The sequence below is a fragment of the Hippocampus comes genome, unplaced genomic scaffold, assembly GCF_001891065.2.
Source record: "Hippocampus comes isolate QL1 unplaced genomic scaffold, H_comes_QL1_v1.1 scaffold242, whole genome shotgun sequence".
NCBI lineage: Eukaryota > Metazoa > Chordata > Actinopteri > Syngnathiformes > Syngnathidae > Hippocampus > Hippocampus comes.
Window position 1 is genome coordinate 3403 of NW_017805385.1, and position 23067 is coordinate 26469.

The window sequence follows — 23067 nt, forward strand, 5'->3', positions numbered from 1 at the left end:
AAGCACTTCCCGTGGATGTAAAATATCTTCAAACCCCCTCTTCAAATGCCAGGTTTTTGTGATATACGGTATATTAAAAAAACAAACATGCTTCAGTGACAAATGTTCTGTGAACTAAAAATTGTTTGTCGGAATAGCTGTCACATACTTTGCTCTTAAAAATAAATTATCTTTATTTTCCACAATGTTTTGAAGAAAATTCATGTTATTATTGTAGTAGTAAAAAATGTATTTGTTTCTTTGCATTTTAAAAAAGCTCTGCAGTATACAAAGCAATTTATTAGTTTAGTGGTGCATTTTTCCCCTGACACCCTCCATTCTCCCTCTGTTCACATCCACCCTTTTTTGTAAACAAGCCATGCGGGCCGTGTCAAATTTTTAGTATGTTTCGGACCTCTTAAAATTAGATGGCCGCAAATGGCCCCTAGGGCCATACGTTGGACACCCCTGAGCTACCTGAACTCGTTGACAGGTTGATGTGACACATTCAACATGGTGGACCGATCATAGCTACGGCTAAACAGTTTAATGAGGTATCTACGTACATATATCTAAGGCAGCGGCTGCAGGTATTTGTGGGCGTGGCGTGAGGAATAGGTGTGTCAGGAAAAAAAAACTTTTCTAACGTTTCTCAACCGCGTCGACACCGGAAGTTGTTGTCAAGTTTCATTTAACTGGGGCATAACTTCATTTGTTTACAGCTTTTCAACACCACCCACACGTTGATTTTGTAATTTGTAAATTGTATTATAACCAAAGGGGGTTCCCGAGGATCAAGGGGGCTTGTTTCCTGTTGGTGTGGAGTGTCGTCGAGGATGTATGCCGCGAAATACGACGTGAGTCACTATCCCGAAACTGATTTTTATGTTGTTTTTTTCCCTTAAAGAATTGACGCACGCCATGTCGCTAAATTAAACCGGTCACGCCACAAAAGTGAAACAGGCCGCAACTCAATCAATGAGTTGCCTTGTTGTGTTGTACTATTGATGGACTTGGCCTGGTCAAGGATTGACGTAACACAAACGGTAAAACATTTTACCGAAATGAATGATACCTAAAAACTTAATTCTTGCAAATGACTTATTTGAAAGCAAGACGTGCTTACTTAAAATACATCAGTTCAGTGTATCTCAATGAGCCACACTTGTGGTCCCTAAACGAACCCCACCCCCCCGTTTTTTTTTTTTTTAAACACTTCATCCACTAAGTAATTTTATTTAACCACTTAAACATTTGGATTAGAGCACGTCTCTTTGCAAGACGCTATACGAAATTATTCGATTGTAGCTCGACTAAATGTACCGTATTTTAACATTTCTCAGGTCCATTGCTGTTTTAAAATATTATTTTATTCTAATCCAGACATTTGTTTTTACTTGTTGTAGCAAATTTGAGGCCAACTTTAAAGATTCGCCAGTCAAATACTTGAGAAATACGCACACAGCCGAGATCGTGCAAGGATATTTTATGCTTTTCTTTAGTATGTCCAGCAGAGTATTAATACTGTACATACTTAACCAGCAGAGGTGACAACTGACCAAAGGTGACGTTTTCTCTCCAAAGGCTCATTAATGGTTACATAGTGCTGCTCACATTCACCGTGCGTCAAGGAAATAGTTTTGCATAACTCCTTTCCACACAGTTATATCTTTCAGAGAGGTTTTAAATGTAGTGCTCATTTTCTCTCTGCTGTTATCTGAACATTTTCTCTCGAGTAACACAAACCACTCTTGAGGTCCAGTATGATGACATAAGTGGACCACCAAGCATATTCTCACTTGACCTCACCCTTGTTTCTGTTATGAACCAGGAACATACAACATAGAATGTAAAATATTTAAATATTTGGCTGTTTACAGATGTACTCCCTGCTCACCTCATCAGGTAGACCTAAACAATATAACGAGATCCAACATAGTAGCTTAATGAGTGTTACCTTTGCAAGACAGTTAATGCTCACTTTTGATTGGCATTGTAAAAAATGGTATTCAATAAACTGTTGAGTTGCAACGATAAATTGACAAATTAATTGCTGGTTATTTTTGATAAGTGATTAATTGTTGAGAAACCTTGTTTTGTTTAAAATTGTCCAAATTCGCAGAATTTCAGCCTCCCAACAATAAATATTGTCAGATTTCTATATTCCTCTGTGAAGGCAGGCTGATTCTCTTTGTGTTGAATCAAAATGAAACATTTGCTTTTCCTTTGGATAACAAACATCAATATTTTTGCTTATTTTCTGACGTGTTACGGACCAACAGGTAACTGAATCATTCATTTCTGTGTATCAATTTAAAGTCCTCTTTTTTCATGGAAGGGATGGAAATTAAAGCAGTTTTTTTCTAAATCGCTTGTTTTATTATTTGACAGATGAATTGATTATTTAAAAAATTCTTAGATGCAGCCCTAATTGACATGGTGCATAGCTGCACTCCATCATCAAGAGTAGTGCTTAACGCATCTTATGATTTTTTTTTCTTTCAATTAATGTTTCATCAATCAAAACTAACCTTCCTATTGTTGCAAAGCCATGACCAATTTTATGAGAACTAAGAACAACAAATAATTTCCTTGTTTAAAAAAATAGCCTCTGAAAACACTTGCACAGGATATGACATTTTTAAACTCAGTTTCAATTGAGTTTGACATACCGCCAAAACCAGATTGCTAGCTATGTCTGCAAGCCAAAGGCTGAGTTACACTGCACTTGTTTTCAGAGTAGCTTGTGACAAGAGCACAAGTGAGTAACATTCCTTGACGTTTACCCAAAATTGTTCTGTATGTTCTATGTAGGGACTTGGTACTAGGGCTGAACGATTTCAAAACAAGATTGGGTCAGGACCATGATTACATTCACAATAGGTTATTTTCTCCCCAATCAAGCTTCAGGGTAATATTCGCTGTACACAGTAGACCATCAAAACATTAAAAGCTATTTTGCTACTAATTTAAGAATTTGGTCTTTGGTTTCGAAGGACAGTGGGGTCTATGATCCACTTTTGGGACCCGAGCCACCAGTTGACAATCACTGGTTTGGACACATATCCGTTCAAGAACAACTGCCTTACTGCAGTCTGCAGTGCCTAGCTTCTGTCGCCCCCACCTTCCCAGGAAGTGTGCATTTCAGCATCAGAGCTGTCACAATGTAAGGATATGCCGAGCCCCCTGTCTCCCTACTGAGTGAGTCCGAAACATTTTTCTTCAGTTTGGAAAGACAGCTGATGGGATAGAAAGTACCTGTTGATGATTCCCTAATTTCCTGCGACAGAAACCAGAAGCCTTTTTCAAAAGGGGCAGCACACTGCTCGGTAAAATGCATCATTTCTGCTACATCATTTTAGGATCTAATATATAGATACATATATATTTTAAAGCCACACTGCAGCTTTAACAAAAGTTAAGAGATGTGATTGCATCATTTTTCACAACTATTTCAAAAGTCTAAGATCCATGAGTGATGCAATTTTAAAAACCAACCAACAAACAAAAAACAAGATCTGACTACACTGTTTAATCGGCGGTATTTCATCTGCATGCAACCTTGCCTTCCTGGCTGATGGGCTCCCTTCGCAACTAAGCTCTCAATTTTTAACTATTTTCACATATTTTGTTCTAAAAAGAAGGGAAAGAAAAGTGTAGACATTCAATCTTGAGGTGACAGAATGCCTTAAGGCTCCCGCGGAGTCAAGAAGTGGTCGAGTTTCACAACACTTCTCAGACAGTTGAATGAAGTTGATTTGTTTGATTTTTGATTTGTGAAGCTTCATGAGATGGAAAGTTGGCCACCGACAGCGACCACCTCCATACATGCGCTGCGATTGGCTGGCGACCAGTTGAGGGTTGACCCAGCTTCTCGCCTCTTGCCCAAAGTCAGCTGGCACAGGCTCCAGCACGACGCTAATGAGCATGAGCAGTACAGAAAATTGATTGATGGGTGGAAGATACTGTACTCCCGAAACGATGCCGCTGTTCAGCCTTGGTGGGAGTCCGCACACTCCTAATGATTTTAATATATATGTGTGTGTATATATATATATCTATATATATATATAGATATATATATCTATATATATATAGATATATATATATATATATATATATAGATATATAGATTTTTTTTTTTTTTTTTTTTTGTAAAGGCGGACGCTTAGTTCCAAGACTAGAGTGTTGCTGGGGAAAAGGAACAAGGGTTCGTCTGTGATGAAAGTGGCTGGATTCTGCTGCGTTTGCAGGGTTCAGCAAAAGAAGAATGCTTCACATCGTTAAAAAGGGGATACTATCTCATTCTCAGAGTGAAGAATGGGCCATGATGGAGTTTGCTTAATGGTTTTATTAAGGCGTGATTAATTGATGGAGGGGAGGGCTGATAGAGGGAGAGACCCTGGAGCACTTGCTGACCCCATCTCTAAAGCTTTCTCTCATTCTGGCCCATGATTGCCGATTGAGATTCCACTTAGACAGCGTGTGTGGAAGCCAGCGCTGAGTAAGAATAGGCCTTAATTGCAGTGAGTTATCATCGAGACTCATGTAATTGAGCCCCCATCGTAAGGGGCAGCGCGTCTGACAAATTGATTTAATACCAATGCGGTTCTCCATCCCTAATGGCGCTCGGGCTTCTTCGCTCATCTCCTTCAGGCACTGCATTCATTGTGTGTTGATTACACCGCCTGCATGAGTGAGCACTACATCGGGCAGACATCTAGATGAAACACACACACACACACACACACACACACACACACACACCATTTTTTATTTTGTGTCTAAAAGCATATTCCCAACTACCGGTATATGAATGTGGGATCTTTTGTCACAATCCTGAACAGGTTGGACCGGTCCTGCAAACTTTCGTATGTTGCTTGTTACTGCATGCTGTTCTTGCAACCTTTTGCGAAGTGTGCTCTCTGAGGCACTGCAGTGTGCGTGCTTCAAAAGGGGCGAGCTTTGAACTGAACATTGCATTCTATTACTTCACCACTAGATGGCAGGTGCATTTTACACACTGTAAAAGTAATGGCAAAACGAGAATTTGCTTGCTTAGTTCATTTTATGTGTTCAAACCACAATTTCCATGTCATATTTATTTGCATGGAAAGACTATTAAAATTTAGACAGCGTGTGTGGAAGCCAGCGCTGAGTAAGAATAGGCCTTAATTGCAGTGAGTTATCATCGAGACTCATGTAATTGAGCCCCCATCGTAAGGGGCAGCGCGTCTGACAAATTGATTTAATACCAATGCGGTTCTCCATCCCTAATGGCGCTCGGGCTTCTTCGCTCATCTCCTTCAGGCACTGCATTCATTGTGTGTTGATTACACCGCCTGCATGAGTGAGCACTACATCGGGCAGACATCTAGATGAAACACACACACACACACACACACACACACACACACACACCATTTTTTATTTTGTGTCTAAAAGCATATTCCCAACTACCGGTATATGAATGTGGGATCTTTTGTCACAATCCTGAACAGGTTGGACCGGTCCTGCAAACTTTCGTATGTTGCTTGTTACTGCATGCTGTTCTTGCAACCTTTTGCGAAGTGTGCTCTCTGAGGCACTGCAGTGTGCGTGCTTCAAAAGGGGCGAGCTTTGAACTGAACATTGCATTCTATTACTTCACCACTAGATGGCAGGTGCATTTTACACACTGTAAAAGTAATGGCAAAACGAGAATTTGCTTGCTTAGTTCATTTTATGTGTTCAAACCACAATTTCCATGTCATATTTATTTGCATGGAAAGACTATTAAAATTGAAAAAGTTGTTGTGATTAGTAAAAACTGTCCAAAAAGAGTGATTATTCCTTACCGTGTGGCAATCGATGTCAAGACAAACACCTTCCCTGCAGGAATTAATCTTAACGGTTTAATTAAAGTCTGATTTGTTTTATGCAACGAGCTCATATTTCATTTCCCTCCCTCAGGGCCACAGTGACCGCCACGAGCGGATCGACTTCTTAACCAGCGTGGAGAAAGCCCCATCCAAGCGGAAGCTCGGGGCTGTGATCGGCATTCTAGTGGCAGTACTCGTCCTTGCCGCTGTAGCCGCTTTCCTAATTTGGCTTTTTGTTTGTGAGTGCTGTTGAAAGCTTGCCTCATTATATTCCATCTTATAGAGACTTGAAGTACCCTGCTATGCTTTTATGAACATCATGAGGACATTCCTTTTGCATCAATCAAAAATATTCTTTGTACGATTTAATAAGATGTTTGAAGTGTTTACTCCGCCAACGTCAGCTCGCGCACAGACAAAAGCCAGCATCAGAATCAGTGTTTATACTTGCTGTGAAAAGCTCTTTGACAGGAGACTGCGACATGGGTTTGTTTGGATGTTTTTGATTTCCCATTAGCTTTAGCTCAAGCGACAGCGCCAACGTTCTCCTTTTAAATAATGCGACGGGGAAAAAAAGTCAGTCAGAAACAAGAGTTTCCCTGTCATTTTCACATGCGAGTTCTGACAGAAAGGCCCACTGAAGTCTTGATTAGCGGTCCCTCGACATAGGTGGCACATTATCTGTCCTCTCAACTCAAGATCAATCTGCGCATCTTTAAAAATTATTGGGGTGGTTTTTTTTTGTTTGTTTGTTCAAAAAGAAACACGTTTGAAATGATGTGCGGTTCAAAAATTCTCCTTTGCCTTCTCACCTTTAAGTTAAGGATGCCGAAGAAGCCACCATAAGTAAGCAGCTGAAACCTTCGGTGCTGGTGTTCAGCGGCCACATGAAATTGCCTGATGTCCAATACAAACAGCAGCTGGAAGACACCAGCAGCCCCGAATTTGAAGCACTGGCAGTGAAACTGGAGGCAGTTGTGAGTTTGATGCTGAAAGATGGCGTGCACATTTTCACACCCTCATATACGGAATTTGGTCTGTTGTTTGAGTGAACAATTTTTAGGAATGGTGATAGCGAGCGTCCATTGGTCCTCTATTCACGATCGAGTGACATTCCTCTGATTTCAATAATTCAGAAATGGTACTCAATGGCCATAGTCTAAACCACAGGTGTCAAAGTCAAGGCCCGGAGGCCAGGTCTGGCCCGCCACATCATGTTATGTGGCCCGCAAAAGCCAATCAGGCATGTGAAATTCCATAATGCTTGCTAAAGTCTGAACCAAAATTTTAAATTGTCATATGTAATCCACAAGAACAATCGTTATTCTTGACTTCTGATTTTAAAACTAGTTATTCATCAATTTGTTGTGTGCTATGTATGTAATATGTGGAGGTGATTAAACATTTATATGGTTTCCCAAAATTTATAACGGCCCTCCAAGGCAAACCGTAACTACAATGTGCCTCGCGACAAAAATGAGTTTGACACCCCTGGTCTAAACTACACTAACGCAGTAATAAAGTCATAAATTCAGTGAATATATAAAATAAAAGCTGGTCATAATCAAGCATGCCCCCTTGTGCCATGATGAGACGTACTTTTATGCCGTCGCACATACTAGTTCATTGGATACCATTTGTAGCATTGAAGTATTATATGCCAGTATTGTAGAAAGCCGACTGATTTTGAGAGGGTGCCAGAAAATTAGAATACCGAGGGAAAGTTCGTCTATTTCAATAATTTGTTTCAGAAGGTAAAATGCGTTATTTTTTTGTTGTTGTTATTATTATTATTATTATTTTATTTTATGTTAATTCACTGCACATAAAGTGAAATATTTCATCTGGCCCACAAATAATGATTTTTGGCACCCACCTACTTCCTATTTTTCCGTTTGATTCAGCAGATTTTAATTTTGGTTGTAAATTAGTAATTACAATGACTGAAAGCTCATCAAACCAACACCACCGCTACCATGAAAGTTATTATTAAATGTCATGAGCGGTGCTTCTACTGTGCTCCACGTCAAAATAATCAAACACATAATAAAAAATTGGGACTGTATCCATGTCCACTGCTAGCTGTACATGTGCTTTGCACAGTGGTTTATACCAACACCTGGAACACATGTAGCATACTGAAGGAGAGCGCATGAGTAAAAATAAGGCCCAGAAATCCTTGATGGAGTCCTATATTCTCTACTATGTGTATGCAGATGTGTTTCGGCACGTTAAACTAGCTGTTCCATATCTATATAATAACAACAACAACAACAAAAAACAGTCTTATCTCTCGTTCAATAACTGAAAGCAAGACTTCCACAGTGTGAGACTTCCACAGTTATGTGTTTTCATTCAAATTATGTAAAATACTCCTATCCAAATAGAATAGATTTCTTCAGGGACGCACACAAAAAAATTCTTCATTATCTGCTCTAAAAAGTACACTTTCTCTACACAGCTGGAGGAAAACTTGAAGAAGGATCCGTTACTTGCTACATACTACACAAAGTCTGTTGTCACAGCATTCAGGTACTTTTTGTTTTTTGGGGGATAAAGGGCATGGCGATGGTCGTTATTATTGCCTAAATGTTCCGTAGACAAGCATTCACACTGAAGCCGTGGTGCTAAAAATGTTTTTCACTCATTTTAATCATGCTTATGAACTAAGCAACAAAATAAAGGCCTGTTGGGTTCCGAATGAGCGAGTTAATAACGTGTTGTTGAAGTTTGTTTTTCTAAATGAGACTTTTACTACATTATTGGTTATTAAAAACAAACAAACAAAAACATTGACCATTCAGTAATGAGTTCGGTCAGAGATGGCTCTGTTATTCCCCCCCCCCCTCCCTTTTCCCTCATTCAAATGGGTCATCAAAGCCCATTTTGAAGATATAGCAAACATTAAAATGGGCGTGAATGACAGGAACTGTAAAGGAACCTGGTAGAATGCTTCCAGAAGTGCTTCATGCACAATGTGGCAGAGAAGGCTGGGAAAGTGCCTTAGACTCCAGGGGAATCCTTTGAAGAGGAAAACCTGTAGTTTCGGTGTGAAATATCCCTCTGACACCAACCTTGGACCTTTTCGGACACACCTCAGATGTCATGGCACACCTTTTGCTCATCCAGTGGTACCCAACCACCAGTACTGGGCCGTGGCCCATTTTGTAACGGGCCGCACATCGACAGACTAAGATCTTTTTTTGTTTTTTTTTTGTTTTGTTTTTGCTTACCGTTAGTCAACACGACCTCCTCCTTCCCCCCCACCATCCTTCCCCGCACTTCGTCAATTACCTTGCAAAGGGCAAAACTAAACAGAATTAATGGTTAGATGCATTTTAACCAGGCTTACAGTCCTCGTTGAATTTGATCCTTTTTGCAGAATCCCTCAGCATTCATGTGCTGTTTTCTTGTGGCTATAAAACATTTTTTTAAAATTTAAACAAAATTTAAAAACATTTTATCAATCTGAATGCATATTTTACTGAACTGATTTACTGGAATCTACAGGCAGCAGAGATGTGGTGTATCACAGAGGTGATTCATATGTTGTCGTTTAATGATTCACGCAAAGCTGCATATTCTGGAAGGTGCAGCCCCCCTCACCCCTTCAGTTCTACTCTGTCACTCCAAGTTCATGACAGCCTCCAGGATGCTATTGTACTTTATGTTAATTCTTTTCCTTTCAAAGATGGCTTTCATTGCTAACCCAAGTGGGTTATGAGGCCTCACATACAAACCAAAGGGAAGTTCTTTGTTTTGTCTGCACACCAGCTAGTACTATAAAAGTGATATTAGTTTCTGTGAAACTTCAGTTTCTGTCTGTTTTGGCAGCATTGCAAAACAGTGGGTATTCACCATAGCCCATGCTCGATAGCAACATCAGCATGAGATTACAGTCGCTTAATTTGTTGGTTGTGTCTCAGTATTGGAGATTTTATTCCCCGAGTGATCAGTGTGCACCCCCCACCCCCACCTCCCCATCTTTAAACTTGGTTCAGTACTGACTTGGCTCCACTTTTTTTGTCTGCTTGCCACAGTGAGGGTGTGATAGCTTACTATTGGTCCCAGTTTGATGTCCCAGTAAAGGATCTCGAGGTTGTGCCTGAGCTCACTGAGGAGCTGGTGTCAGAGACCTTGGAAAATGGAATAAAGGAGCAGCAAAGGACAAGGAGCGTCGATCAGATCAAGATCAGTGAAATCACGGCCACATGTAAGCATGGCTTTCTGTTTGACATTTTGAATATACACTAAATTTGACAGACACACTTTGATGGCAATGACCCGCTGCACCTGGGGTGGGCACCTTAAATTACGTAGGGGGCTACATAGGACCATGCACTTCCTAACAAAAATGCCTTTTTAAATCTGGAAAAAATATGTGCATAGACTGTCTGTTTTTTATTGAACCAATCATCAATGTATTTTAATATACAGTATTTCATGTTCACTGCATGTATGAAAGATCCAGCCTTCAGCAACAGCATCTTTGAACGAACAAAAAGATAATCACATATTTTGATGTGGGTGGTATGATAAACGATGACTTCTCAGCCATGTTGTTTGCTTTCCATGGTGTGCGAGGAATGACTTTTGAATTGAATGTCCTTGACTTAAGATGGCTTCTTTTAGAGTTTGCATTCAGATCGATTGTACATGTGTTCTTTAAATATGCAGTTAATAAAAATAATTAAAAATTAACTTGTGGCAGAGTATCAACGCATCAAAGAATGCTGTACCAACTGGCACAAAAATCACAGGTATCATTTCCCCTTGCTTTAGGTGTGGCCATAGAGAGACAAGCTCCACCCCTGCTTCTCTTTGTAATATGTTGCCTTTTCAAAGAAGCAACGTATTTTCCACCAGCATTTAATTTGACTTGTGAAAAGCTATACTATAGTCATTGCACCAGTTCCGGTCAAACAACTTGCTCCCGGCTGAAGCGTATTCATCTCTGCAATAGTTATCCAATGAAATGATCCTGTTTGTTTTCTTATTGAGGTGGTGCCTTTGTTTGTCCCTGCACTGTTTACTAGGGCTGCGTGTAATGAGACCAAAAAAAACTAGAGCAGCCACACAAAAATGAAAACTTGGCATCTGTGATCAGTGTAGCAGGTTACAGTTAGATAGGAAACGCTGCTCTGTGACAACGATGTCAGCCTGCGTATACGCCCGCTCTATTTGAGCCCAGCAGTCAGCAGAAATAAAAGACTGAGAATGCGGAGCTGAATAAGCTCGCTGTCATCTCCTATCAGTTTTGCTATTCCGTGCAGTATGCTTTACATTAGAAGAGCTCACTTAAGAGTTCTGCTGATAAGATGATAAAGCATCTAGCAGACCGCTCCGCTTGTAGCGCACCTGCAGATTGTGTATTCATACAGTTTGGGTCCTCTAATGCTTTTAGCTGAGGACTGTATGGCCCGTTCAGACATTATTCTTCATCCTGTCTTCCTGGTATTCCCATTGCATTTGTCCACAACCTGGCCACTAGCCAAGAGCTGACCTTGTGACTCTGAGGGCTTTGGCTCTCTTGAAAATGATTTCAGTGGGTGTGATTTGATGTCCCTGCCGCCCATCCTTAAGCAGAGATGTATGACTTGCTGCTTTAAGGCAAGGTGAGATGGATCAGAAAGCGCTTTTCACAGCATCGCCGGTCCCCCTAAAGGCGGTGAAGTGGAACAGAAAATGTGCACGCCTAAATATTTAAGAGCTCTACATCAAGATCTAGTTGCCTCCCAGCGTCACTCGCATATTCTGGCATTTCTTTGTAGTTCTAACACTCTCCCTTCTCTTCTGTCTGCCTCCAGTCACTGACCCCCGCATGGCCAGGAACCCCCGAGCTCGTGAGTACAGTCTGTCCAATTTCAGTCCCTCATGGATGTCATTTTTGTGTCTCAGTATGGCCTAGACTGGAAATGTTTTGTTTTCTTTCTTCAAATCCGAGTCAGACTCTATCCAGTATCCATGGACCATGCGTGGATTTACAGATACATTTATTCATGACTGAACTTAATTGCGCTCCCTCAGTTTTAGCACAATTATTCCTGAGAATCGTCGTTCTTTGACTATTTGTCAGTTCACTTCCACAGAAAGTTGCACGTCAGCAGGAATACCCTTTGAATTACGGAAGCCGCAAAAAAGATTACTAATAAATAAGTGAGAAATACATTTGAATTAATCGATAAAATCAGTGAATGGCACAGCCCAAGCAAGAGCTGTTTCATAATGTCTGCCTTTCCAACAATTATAATGCTTCGGCATGGTTGACACTGTCAGCAGTATTTCACCTCGCATTATAGTTGCAGTTGAAGTATTAATAGGAAGTAGATTAACAGTGGCAGTCAAAATGCAACATTATTTCCTCTACCTAAGATGTTATGATTTAAATCAGCGTGTTTGTCTTTTTGTCAATCCTTTGTAGCCATCTTTTTCATTTTATTCATTTGCAACTTTCTGATTTCTCCATGGACATGTTTCTGTTATACCAAAGACTAAGGATTTTCTTCACATTAATCATCTTCCCAACACTGATTCCCCCCAGCAATCCCTTTTTTTAACTTCTGGATTAAATCCAGATTAACTATGAAAAAAAATCCGGTTGAAAATATTCAGGTGCAGGTACCGTATCTGACACCACCATTCGGTTGTAACGTGCTGTGCTTACAGCATTCAGGATCTTAAGTCATATTCCTTTTTGAAGAAAACTTTGCCTCATTTTAGCTGGTGAATTGCTCAAGAACATTTACACCAGAAGAGCTCACTTAGTGTTGTGCTGATAAGATGATAAACCATCTAGCAGACGTCTCTGGTTGTACCGCAGTTACTAAATGACTTTTGTTAGTCTGCTCTCTGTTCCTGTTGTCTTTGTAAAGGCAGAATTGTTTTATCTATGCTTGTATTGGATCCGTTTAGGTCATACAGGTGTAACGGGGAGTAGGAAAGGTCATTTAATCAATGTGTCATTTCCAGGTGAATGTTTCTTCCGTTTGGAGGCTGAAGAGACGGCCTCTGAGTTTTCATCTCCGGGATACCCCAGCAGCTACCCCCCAAAGTCTCGCTGTCAGTGGCAAATCCGAGCCTCAGCCACAAACGTGATCTCCGTCACGTTTCCTTTCTTCCATGTGGAGGACGACTGCTCCGATGACTTTGTCTCCATTTATGATTCCTTGAGTCCCGATGATTCTCAGGCGATCACAGAGTGAGTGACAGAATTCCTTTGCACTAATAAGATGGATACGATGTGTGCAACGCCACATAAACTTCAAAGTTTGACGGATTAAGGTTTGTCATTAGGTGCATTCTGTGCGTAGCTGCCTCCCCGAAGAGACATTAAACAGACTCATTTTACTCCAAAACAGCATCAGTCCATCACTTTGACATAAATCACACTCTCGTTTGAACTTAAAGCTCTTGGAGCGGGATTTGTTTAATAGGGCTCATCCAATGTTAGTCTAATTTATTTATCCTTGAAGATCAGACAGAGAGGAAGTGTAGTCCTACAGCGTTCCCGAAGGACAACCGTGAGGAATCGGTTTGTGTTTGACTGAAATGTTGCACAGGGGTTTAGGGATGAAAGAGGTTTTGATGTGGGCCGAAAATATGTTCCACTTCATTCCTTTCTCTGTATTTGTGAGTACAACAGCCCCCCTCACCCCCTCCCCTCCCCGCCTCTATTTGGCCCTGGGGCCTTTAGTGCTGCATATATTGTGAACTTTCTCGACCTCAGTGAAATTGAGTTGAGCCCAAAAAGACCTTTACTTTCAAATCTATGAAGGGTGCCAACCTTAATCGTGCCTTGCTGCTGTGTGTAATTGCCCTTTGTCTGTGGGGGGAAGGATTCGATACTCAAAACTATAGGCCCTTGAAGGCAACACTAGCTGAAACTGGAGGCAACCCCTCATTTGGAATCCACTGCAGAACAACGACGGTGCACCCAAATAACATTGTAGAAATCTGGTCAGTTTTATCCAAGGTGACAGGGAGCTTTATGAGAGCCATAGCATAACAGTCTTTAAAGATGTTTTTTGACTGGGATACATGTGTCGGGTTGCTCTCATTCTCTCACGCATGCACCTCTCTCCAAACTTTTGATACCCCTCCTCCCCGTTTGACTTTGAATCTCCTCCAAAGCAATCTCATCTCTCCTTATTTATCTTTCTCCTACTCGCCGAGCTTATTTATTGATTTTCAAATTAAATCATCTCAATCTTGTTTGTGACATTGATGTTTAGAGTGAAATCACTCAAAGCTTAATGCAAGGCCCTCAATTTGTCCGAGCACACCTTTCCCCACCTATTGAAAGACTAATAGTGTGTAACAAAACCTGGGTGCAAAAATCGCAAAACGTCTCTCAACACGATATAATTTTGCATTGCACAAAATAACAAGTGCAGTGGCTGCAGAAAAAAAAAATCTACAAAACCCCTCACATGCCAGGTTTTTGTGACATAATAAAATTGACCCAAAGCAGGATGCTGCCACCGCCATGCTTCACTCTTGGTATTGTCTTCTTTTGGTGATGAGCAGAGCTTTGTTTGTGCCAAATATAACTTTGGAAATGTATGGCCACACATTCAACCCTGGTTACACCGGGTAGACTTCTGCTAGAGAATTCAAGGACAACTGAAATTTATTTGGGGTTAGCCAGTGGCACTTTAAATGGTGGCAGATGGGTGCCCACTCCCATTTAACATGCGTTTGAATGTGATTGCCCACATTTATAAGATGTGTACACTTGAATTTTACCTCTGTCCTTAAAAAAAAAAAAAAAAAAAGACGTTATAGTTCACAGAAAGTTTTTAAATTATCTGGCGTCATCTTTTTATATCACAAAAAGCAGGGATTTGCACAGGGGTGTGTCGACTTTTTATAGCCACTGTATATATTATATTATGTGTTATTTCACAGTGTAGGAAAATTAGAGGCAAAGAATACATGTGTTATCGCATATTGTCTGTATTACGTCCCCCAGGAAGTGTGGTCACAGACCCCCCTCCAACCCACTAGAGGTGGTGTCGTCTGGTAACATCATGCTCATCAACCTGATTACTGACAGTGAGGCGCAGCGGCCTGGCTTTCAGGCGGTGTACAAAGCCATCCCTAAACTTGAAGGCAAGTACACAAATTGTGCCACCTACAGCAGTCTTATGTCCCTGCTGATGTGAGATTAAATGTGTGATGCATTGTTTTCAGTGAGCACCTGTGGCGGCGTCCTCACTGCAAGCTCGGGAGTCTTCACCTCCCCTCTCTACCCTAGTTTCTATCCTCCCGCTGTGGACTGCAAGTGGACTATAAAGGTTTGCAACAATTACCTCCCCCTCCTCCTTTATGTGAAACGCCCTGTGCCGTTTCCTCCCCCTCCATCAGTCTGCCATAAGAGGAGCGCTGAGGCAGCATTATAGAAGCCAAGCTGTTCAGTTTCCCCTCTGTCTTCATGTGTCAGGCTGCCGCAGATGGAGCTGAGCTGCAGCTTGTATGCATCCACTTACAAGTGTTACAGCTACATGTCCTTGTGTGTGCATGTGCGCGTGTGCGTGTGTGTGCCCGTGTGCGTGTGCCCGTGTGCGTGTGTGTATATGTTGGCACACTTGTGGTAGTTAGGCTTGTAATGACACACACACTTCTGTCTGTGATCTAGGTCCCCGCTGGGAAAAAGGTGCGTGTGAAGTTCAACCTGTTCCGAATGAAAGAGCCCGGGGTGGACGTCCGTGTGTGTCACAAAGATTATGTGGAAGTTATGGGCAAAAAGTACGATTTAACCCACTCCTGTACATTGTTTAATGAGTCAATAACGTAAATATGTGCTCACTGGACACAACATTAGTTACGTTGCACAATCTTACATGTAAAATGCGATCAGGGGTGTCTCAAAAATGCAGTACTCAGCATTTTGAGGTGCTCTGTCATTGTTAGGCAGGACTGATCTTGTATGCCTGGCCTGCTTGATTTAAAAAAAATTGTGTTTGTGTTGAGCAATACCGTTCCACTCCAGTCCTACAGGTAGCGATATTGCTTAAATGACCAAGTGGGAGATCAGCGGGCATGCATAATAAGCAGCGACGCCCCCGCTGGATTGGATGTGCACACATCATACTTGCCTCCAATGCAGGCAGACTTTAATGGGTAGGGTCTAATAATTTGGTTACTTAATTGAACGACATGAGAATCAAAATAATACGTATGATTCAGTGCAGTTCTGCACCACCTGTCCTACAAACACACTAATAAAAGTTGTTAAATCTCTACGAACAATTCCAGTCTGGTTTCCGTCCCCGTCACAGCACTGAATCAGCCCTCTTAAAAATCACAAATGACCTCCTTATGGCAGCAGACGCCGGTCTATTCTCAATACTCATTCTCCTTGATCTGAGTGCAGCTTTTGATACTATTTCCCACCCCATCCTCTTAAATAGACTCTCCACCATAGGCATCACTCACACTCCCTTACACTGGTTTCATTCCTATCTCTCCGGCCGTTCTCAGTTCATCCAACTCAATTCCTTCACTTCACAGTCCCTCCCTGTCTCTTCCGGTGTGCCCCAAGGCTCTGTCTTGGGACCCCTCCTCTTCATTATTTACCTTCTCCCCCTTGGCAATATTTTCCGTAAATTTGGTATACATTTTCATTGCTTTGCGGATGACACCCAGCTCTACCTCTCCAGCAAACCCGACGCATCCCGATTGGAAAGTGTCCTTGGGTATTTTGAAAGGCGCTTATAAATAAAATGTATTATTATTATTATTAAATCAACATCTTGTCTTAAACCTGTTGGTTGTGCAGTACCTAATGAACTGTCCTTTGAGTGTAACTGAAAAAACTGAAAATGGGCGTCTATTCCCCTTCAACTCCTCCTGCTCTCGGACTATAATATATCTTACTAATTCATCCTCAAAAAGTTTCCTTGAAACATGATCATTGGCTTTTTGCATCAGGTATTGTGGCGAGCTGTCCTCTTTGGCCCTGACCAGCACCACGAATACCTTGGATGTGACCTTCCACTCTGACGAGTCGTACACCGACAAAGGCTTCAGTGCTGAATACAATGCCTACGATCCTGGAAACCGTGAGTTAAAAATCTCTTGAGCGTGAGATCTGCATCGCACTTTCCGGACACACGAGACAAAATCCTTCCGTTATATGGTGGCAGCGAGGTGGCTGCCTGACTGTCAAACGGAGCTGCGAGTTGATCAAGGGTTAGATAGTGAACTTCCAGCAGTACTAATCGTCATTGTTTATTGGATCCAGCTTTTTTTTTTTTTTTTTTTTTTTTGCGTTGTCACTCAGGAGCACTCCATTAGAAAGCCCTTTACCCTTGATGTCGGCTTCACAAATGGATATATAATTGCGCTAATCAATGGGGACGAGAGGTGGCAACAGAACAGGTGAAAACATACAGCGTCAATCCTGTTTTTTCTCAGTTGTCCTTTTTTGTTCTCCTCCAGCTTGCCCCAACATGTTTGCCTGCGCATCCGGTATTTGCATCGCCAGAGAGCTTAAGTGTGATGGCTGGAATGACTGCGGTGACATGAGCGACGAGATGAAGTGCAGTACGTTTCCTCACTAAATAATCACATGTCTGATGAATTTGCTCAAAGGTTATCTTTGAAGTAGCTTAGGATTTTCTTACCTTTTAGGCTCCGGTTACAGCCATGTGGTCATGTCCTCTTTGGCGAGGGTTAGATCAGATGATGTGAATATTTTGCAACTGTGAGTCTGTGAAGTCTCTTTTGTGATGGACTATAAAAGGAAACTTGCCCCTTGTTTTTGCGTCTGTGTGTGACAACCACTCCCTTGCGTTGCGCCGCGGTCAATGGAGTGCTTTTAAAAATATATTAAATTTGAGATAAAAATAATTTGCTGAACGAATTGATTTCTGTAATGATTCAGCGGGATTGATGAATTCTGTTGTCATCGTCATGAGTGAAATACGATGACATCCACGACACACGTGTGCGGAGCTCCAGAATCTCTCCGTCTACGCCTCGATTAAATCCTCCAAAATCCCTTTATACCACCCGCGCCACAACTTAGACTTACCTTTTATCTTATCTCATGTCTACTTTACTTTCCTTCACAAAATTGTCAGGGGGCGTGTAATAAAAAAACTCTCGGTCAGTCGGACCGTCCAGAAAGGCGCAGTGCGTTCTGCAAAATTCCCAAATGCGGCAAACTAGACTTGCCCCGGCACAAAAAATGAAGATGCGCTACTTTTTAAACCAAATGCCAGACATCAAATACTAGTTTATTTAGTTTCTAACTATTCAGTGGTCTTTCTCCGACACTTTCCTCATAGCGTGTACAGATCTGTTTCCTGGCCTTCTAAATGTGTGCCAACCACCAAGAGAATTTTACTTTACTCCATGTACAGCAATTTGTATGCAGCAATGGTTGTTTTAAAGCGTTCTATAAATAAAGTTGAGTTCAGTTGAGGAGCTAATGTTCTACTAATTCTGTTGTTGATGTTAAAAGCTTCAAAGTGTGTCACAACGTATATTGTGAGCCATTTCGGCCTGAAACGCTGATTTTCCTTTTTCTTCCTCGTATGCTTAAAATGTGACTCTGTGTTTCCCTTTACAGAGTGTGACAAGGACCAGTTTAATTGCGGCAATGGTTTGTGCAAACCTAAACTGTGGGTTTGCGATCGCGTTAATGACTGCGGGGATGGCAGCGACGAGCAAAGTTGTAGTAAGTCAAGCAAAACCATATTTTGTTTTTGTTTGTATTCATTTTTTGCCCTCTTCCATGGTATTTCTAATGTATTCCCCATTTACATACAGGTTGCGAGGAGAACGAGTGGCGCTGCGGGGATGGAACGTGTATGCCACAGGATGTCGTGTGCGACACCCGGACGGACTGCGAGGATGGCAGTGACGAGGCCTCGTGTAAAACCTGTAAGCGCTGCCGCTTATTCTCTTGCAGCTCAGTCATGCGTTTGAAAATCCACAGGAGAGTGATTTCTAAGCATGTTACGCCAGCCATTGAGTGCTTCATCCACAGTGGAGTGGCGGTTTAGGCTTTACAAAGCAGCTGCCTTAAAATCTTCCTTCCATGTTTGTGTCTCACAATAGATATTGTTTTTGTTCCTGTCGGCCATTCTTGACTTTTGCTTAGTTTCACTTCTGTGAATAAAGCAGGATATTAGACCTCGAGCCGGGTCAATACAGCTAATCAATGAACTCTCCTGCATCACAATGCATCATGCATTTGAGGCTCACTTTGAAGTCTCACTGATTGCGCGATGTTGTTTTGGTTGGAGTTAGCGGTCGATTTGAATAGTGAACATGTTTTGATCTGGGCTGCTGCTTGTCCTCACCCGACCGTCGCAGCTCCGGGTATCTGCTCTCACTTCAGCTTCAAGTGTAAAAGTGGCGACTGCGTCAATAAAGTCAACGCTGAATGTGACCGCGTCGACGACTGCGCCGATCACTCGGATGAAGCCGGCTGTAGTAAGTAGTTGTCTTGATCTTTATTTCCCGTTGCTCCATTCCGTATTCATCTGAAAGTGGCTTTAATCTCCCCATTGTCATTTGAAGGAGATTATGAAAAAAGCAGTTTTGGGCTGTGCATTTCACCGCTTAAAAAAAAAAGCCCTAGGCATTGACTGCTTTATTTTTTTAATTCTTTGAACGCAGCTTTTATCTGGATAATTTCTTTATTCAGATTTAGCCTTAGGGTATGGCTGGGGCATGTTCCTCATTTTTGATCACATAATGTGACATTCTGCCTTTTATTAGTGTTCCTAACAGACAGAATAGCTTGAAGGCATCTTATCTCATTTTTCATCATCAGCTCACTTCTTTTCCCCTCACGTTACCAGATTGTGGCACCCGGCCGTATAAACTGAATCGGATCGTAGGAGGCCAAAATGCAGAGCTGGGAGAATGGCCCTGGCAGGTCAGCCTGCACTTCATGACCTACGGTCACGTTTGTGGGGCCTCCATCATATCGGAAAAGTGGCTCCTTTCAGCTGCCCACTGCTTTGTTACCTCCGACCAAGCGTGAGTCACAGCTGAAAGACACGATATATATATACGCTTGATGTATAAACGCAGAGGGGATCTCTTGTGCATACTGTTATCTTGTTTTATTATTCATCGTATATTTGGAATTTTATCAGATCTCATTATGCACCCTTTTTGATGGAAAAAAAACTTGAACTATGCACAACAGAGGACATATTATACTAATTTTAAAGTCTGAAAAAGAGCCCCTGATGATACAGTTAATTCAGAAAAACCTTGCGGGGGAGCCCTACATTTACATCTCATTTTGGACAAGGATAGAGCTGCACTTATCATAGTGGCCTGTAGGTGGAGCACTATCCATGCTGGACCACTTGAGGCACTTCAACGTAAATGAGCAGGAAGTTGACCGTTTCTGCAGATTTCCACGACATATTGATATTTGCAAAATAGAACAACATTCTTTCACCAAAGTATTCACTAGACTGCAAATGGGAATCACTTAATAGCTTTTCCTTTGCAATACATCATCATAAGGAGTGTAGACAGTGCAACTAAACAAAGAATGTAAATTGCACCTTGTGCAGACTAATAATGTTGACTTGAATTTCTTTATTTCACAAAGTATTCCATCATTGTCCAGCTTTGATGCAGTTACATAACCTTTGCGACCCCTTTGCTGAAACAGAAATCACGTTGCGTCCAACTGGCAAACGTACAGCGGCATGCAGGACCAATATAGGCTCGATGATGTCCAGCGCCGCTCTGTGAAGAGGATCATCAGCCACCCGGATTATAACCAGATGACCTTTGACTATGACATTGCACTGCTGGAGCTCAACGAGCCTCTGGAATTGACTAATACCATCCAACCCGTCTGCCTACCCGCTCCCTCCCACGTCTTCCCCGCAGGCATGGCCTGCACGGTCACGGGTTGGGGCGCACTCCGAGAAGGAGGTATTCCGCATACATTGGATGTTCTGCTTACATCTTTAGTCCTGCTCTATTTTTAAGATGGGTAATTATTATACCCATTCCGTACATTTCAACTATTATTCCCCAATTATGGGTGACCCACTCCGTAGTACGAGGTGTGAGCGTGTTTCACCACTTTGCATATCCAACGCTCATCAAAATTAAGACATTGCACTCCTCCCCCATGCCTCTCGCAACGAGCTATTCATCTCAGCCCTTCATCTTCCATCATTCTGCGCTTCCTCTTTTTATCTCTTCCATTTCATCCCCTCCTCTTGCTTTCCTTTAATGTCCTCCCTGCTTCTTTCTCCCTCACATCGTGGCACGCTTCTCTCCTGCCTCTCTTCCTTCTCATCTTTTTTCCTAATCTGCTCTATTCCATTAAGCCTTTCGCCATATCCATACATCAAGACGGGTGCCGCTTCCTCCGGGAAGCCTCTTAAACCTTCATTAGCTAACACTAATCCGGCCCATTAACACCTTTGATTTCAGCCGCGAACATTGTGGAGCGCTGACCCCTTTGTCCTGTTTTCTCAGGTCAAAAGGCGCAGCTCCTACAGAAGGCGTCGGTGAAAATCATCAACGACTCCGTGTGCAATGTCGTCACGGAGGGCCAGGTGACCTCCCGGATGCTCTGCAGCGGATTCTTAACTGGAGGAATTGATGCATGTCAGGTGAGAGGAAGCGAATAGAGAGATGTTCTTCACACCCCTGTGAGTGCTCTCACCGCCAGTGCCAAACTCGTAACCCTTCTTTTATGACCCCCCCGCTCACCAGGGAGACTCCGGAGGCCCCCTGGTGTGTTTTGAGGAGAGTGGGAAGTGGTTCCAAGCCGGGATAGTGAGCTGGGGCGAGGGCTGCGCTCGCCGCAACAAACCCGGTGTCTACACTCGTGTCACCAAACTGAGAGAATGGATCAAAACGAAGACTGGTGTTTGATCATGTGACGAACAGGAAAGGGATGATGAGCTGTGAAGCTCGGGCTAAAGGATGTGGAGATGCAACATTCCCGACTGTATTTGTTTTTTTTTTTTAGCAGCATCCTGAGGAGTTATTGCATGGACCCAGACCCTCACATGAATGACTCCAAGCACTTTATTGTAGTTTTACTCCTCCTCCCTCTCCAACAATGACACACACATTAGCCACATTGACTCACATTCACTATTGTAATCAACCTATGTGTCTTATCATTGTTTACAGATTAAAATATCATCGAACAAACATACTGATCCCAAGATGAAAGATGAGTCTTGTCTGCATTTAGCCAATGTTTTCCCACTGTTGGGCATTAGAGACACACAAAAAAATTTTTTTCAATGTGTTTTTGAAGAGCTTTTAAATTTTTTGATTATTACGTGATTTGAGGCTTTAGCTAACAAATAGGAACCCACAATGCTTGTTTATAGCCTTCACACCAATGTAGATATTTTTTAAATAATCTTTTTTTTGGGGGGGGGGGTGCAATGTCTAAAGTTGCAAAAAACCTTGGAAAAGCAGGCTATCAACATGCCTTGATAATCAATATTTGGCTATGAGAGGTCAAATCTATCCATCCATGTAAAAGCCCAGAAAGTGCTGGAAAATCACCAAGCGACATATTCAGTTCCATGTAGCCAAGGATAAAATGATTCCGCTGGATGTGGTGGGCTCTGTTGTTGGTCCACAATTATGGCACACTCAAACATCTTTTCTCAATGTAAAATTTGACTCATGGTTTGTTTTACAAAGTGACTTTCATTTGATTGAAAGTTTTTAATTTATTTATTAAAAAGTGAAATATTTAGGAAATTTAAGAAATAATACTGTTTACTGCAGACAAATACTTGTACATTAAATGGCCGTCTACATCATTCCTTGTTTTTTTGTTCTATATGAAAAAGTAACAACAATAAACCATTTTGATTGTGTTTCCCCCTCTCCCCAATTCCTCATTGAATTTCCTCTTTGATTTGCGTTTGACCGGGTCATGGCCTCCCTCATTTGTTTTGTTGTGCATAACAAACGCATACCTTTTGTGAGACATCGTCCTGAGCTAATGAGCATGTTCCTCACGTCCCTGTGGCGAGCCGTGTGCCTCCCTGGGGAACGCAGGTGACAGCACAAACTCACATTGTCAATAATACCTGCTTTTTGTCACGGTTTTGTTCAATTAGACCACGAGATGGGGCATGCCGCCGTCCGGGAGGAGCGTATACATTCAGCGGGATTTGTACGATGGCATCTGTCTTCATTAAAAGCCGAGCACCACTGGGGGAATAGGAAAATCAACATAGCGCTGCTAATTTAT

At 42.0% G+C, this 23067-nt stretch overlaps 1 protein-coding gene across 1 annotated transcript; it reads left to right on the top strand.

The window, feature by feature from the left end:
• The first annotated feature begins 617 nt into the window (after nucleotides 1-617).
• st14 (ST14 transmembrane serine protease matriptase) lies at nucleotides 618-22696 on the top strand. Its single transcript, XM_019872885.1, has 19 exons — nucleotides 618-836; nucleotides 5932-6079; nucleotides 6660-6817; nucleotides 8302-8372; nucleotides 9881-10053; nucleotides 11648-11683; nucleotides 12810-13038; nucleotides 14812-14951; nucleotides 15033-15136; nucleotides 15478-15587; nucleotides 16773-16903; nucleotides 17283-17387; nucleotides 18418-18525; nucleotides 18618-18731; nucleotides 19167-19286; nucleotides 19658-19838; nucleotides 20491-20759; nucleotides 21315-21451; nucleotides 21555-22696. The coding sequence occupies exons 1-19, from the start codon at nucleotides 816-818 to the stop codon at nucleotides 21714-21716; spliced, it is 2517 nt and encodes an 838-aa protein (XP_019728444.1). The 5' UTR covers nucleotides 618-815; the 3' UTR covers nucleotides 21717-22696.
• The last annotated feature ends 371 nt before the right edge of the window (nucleotides 22697-23067 follow it).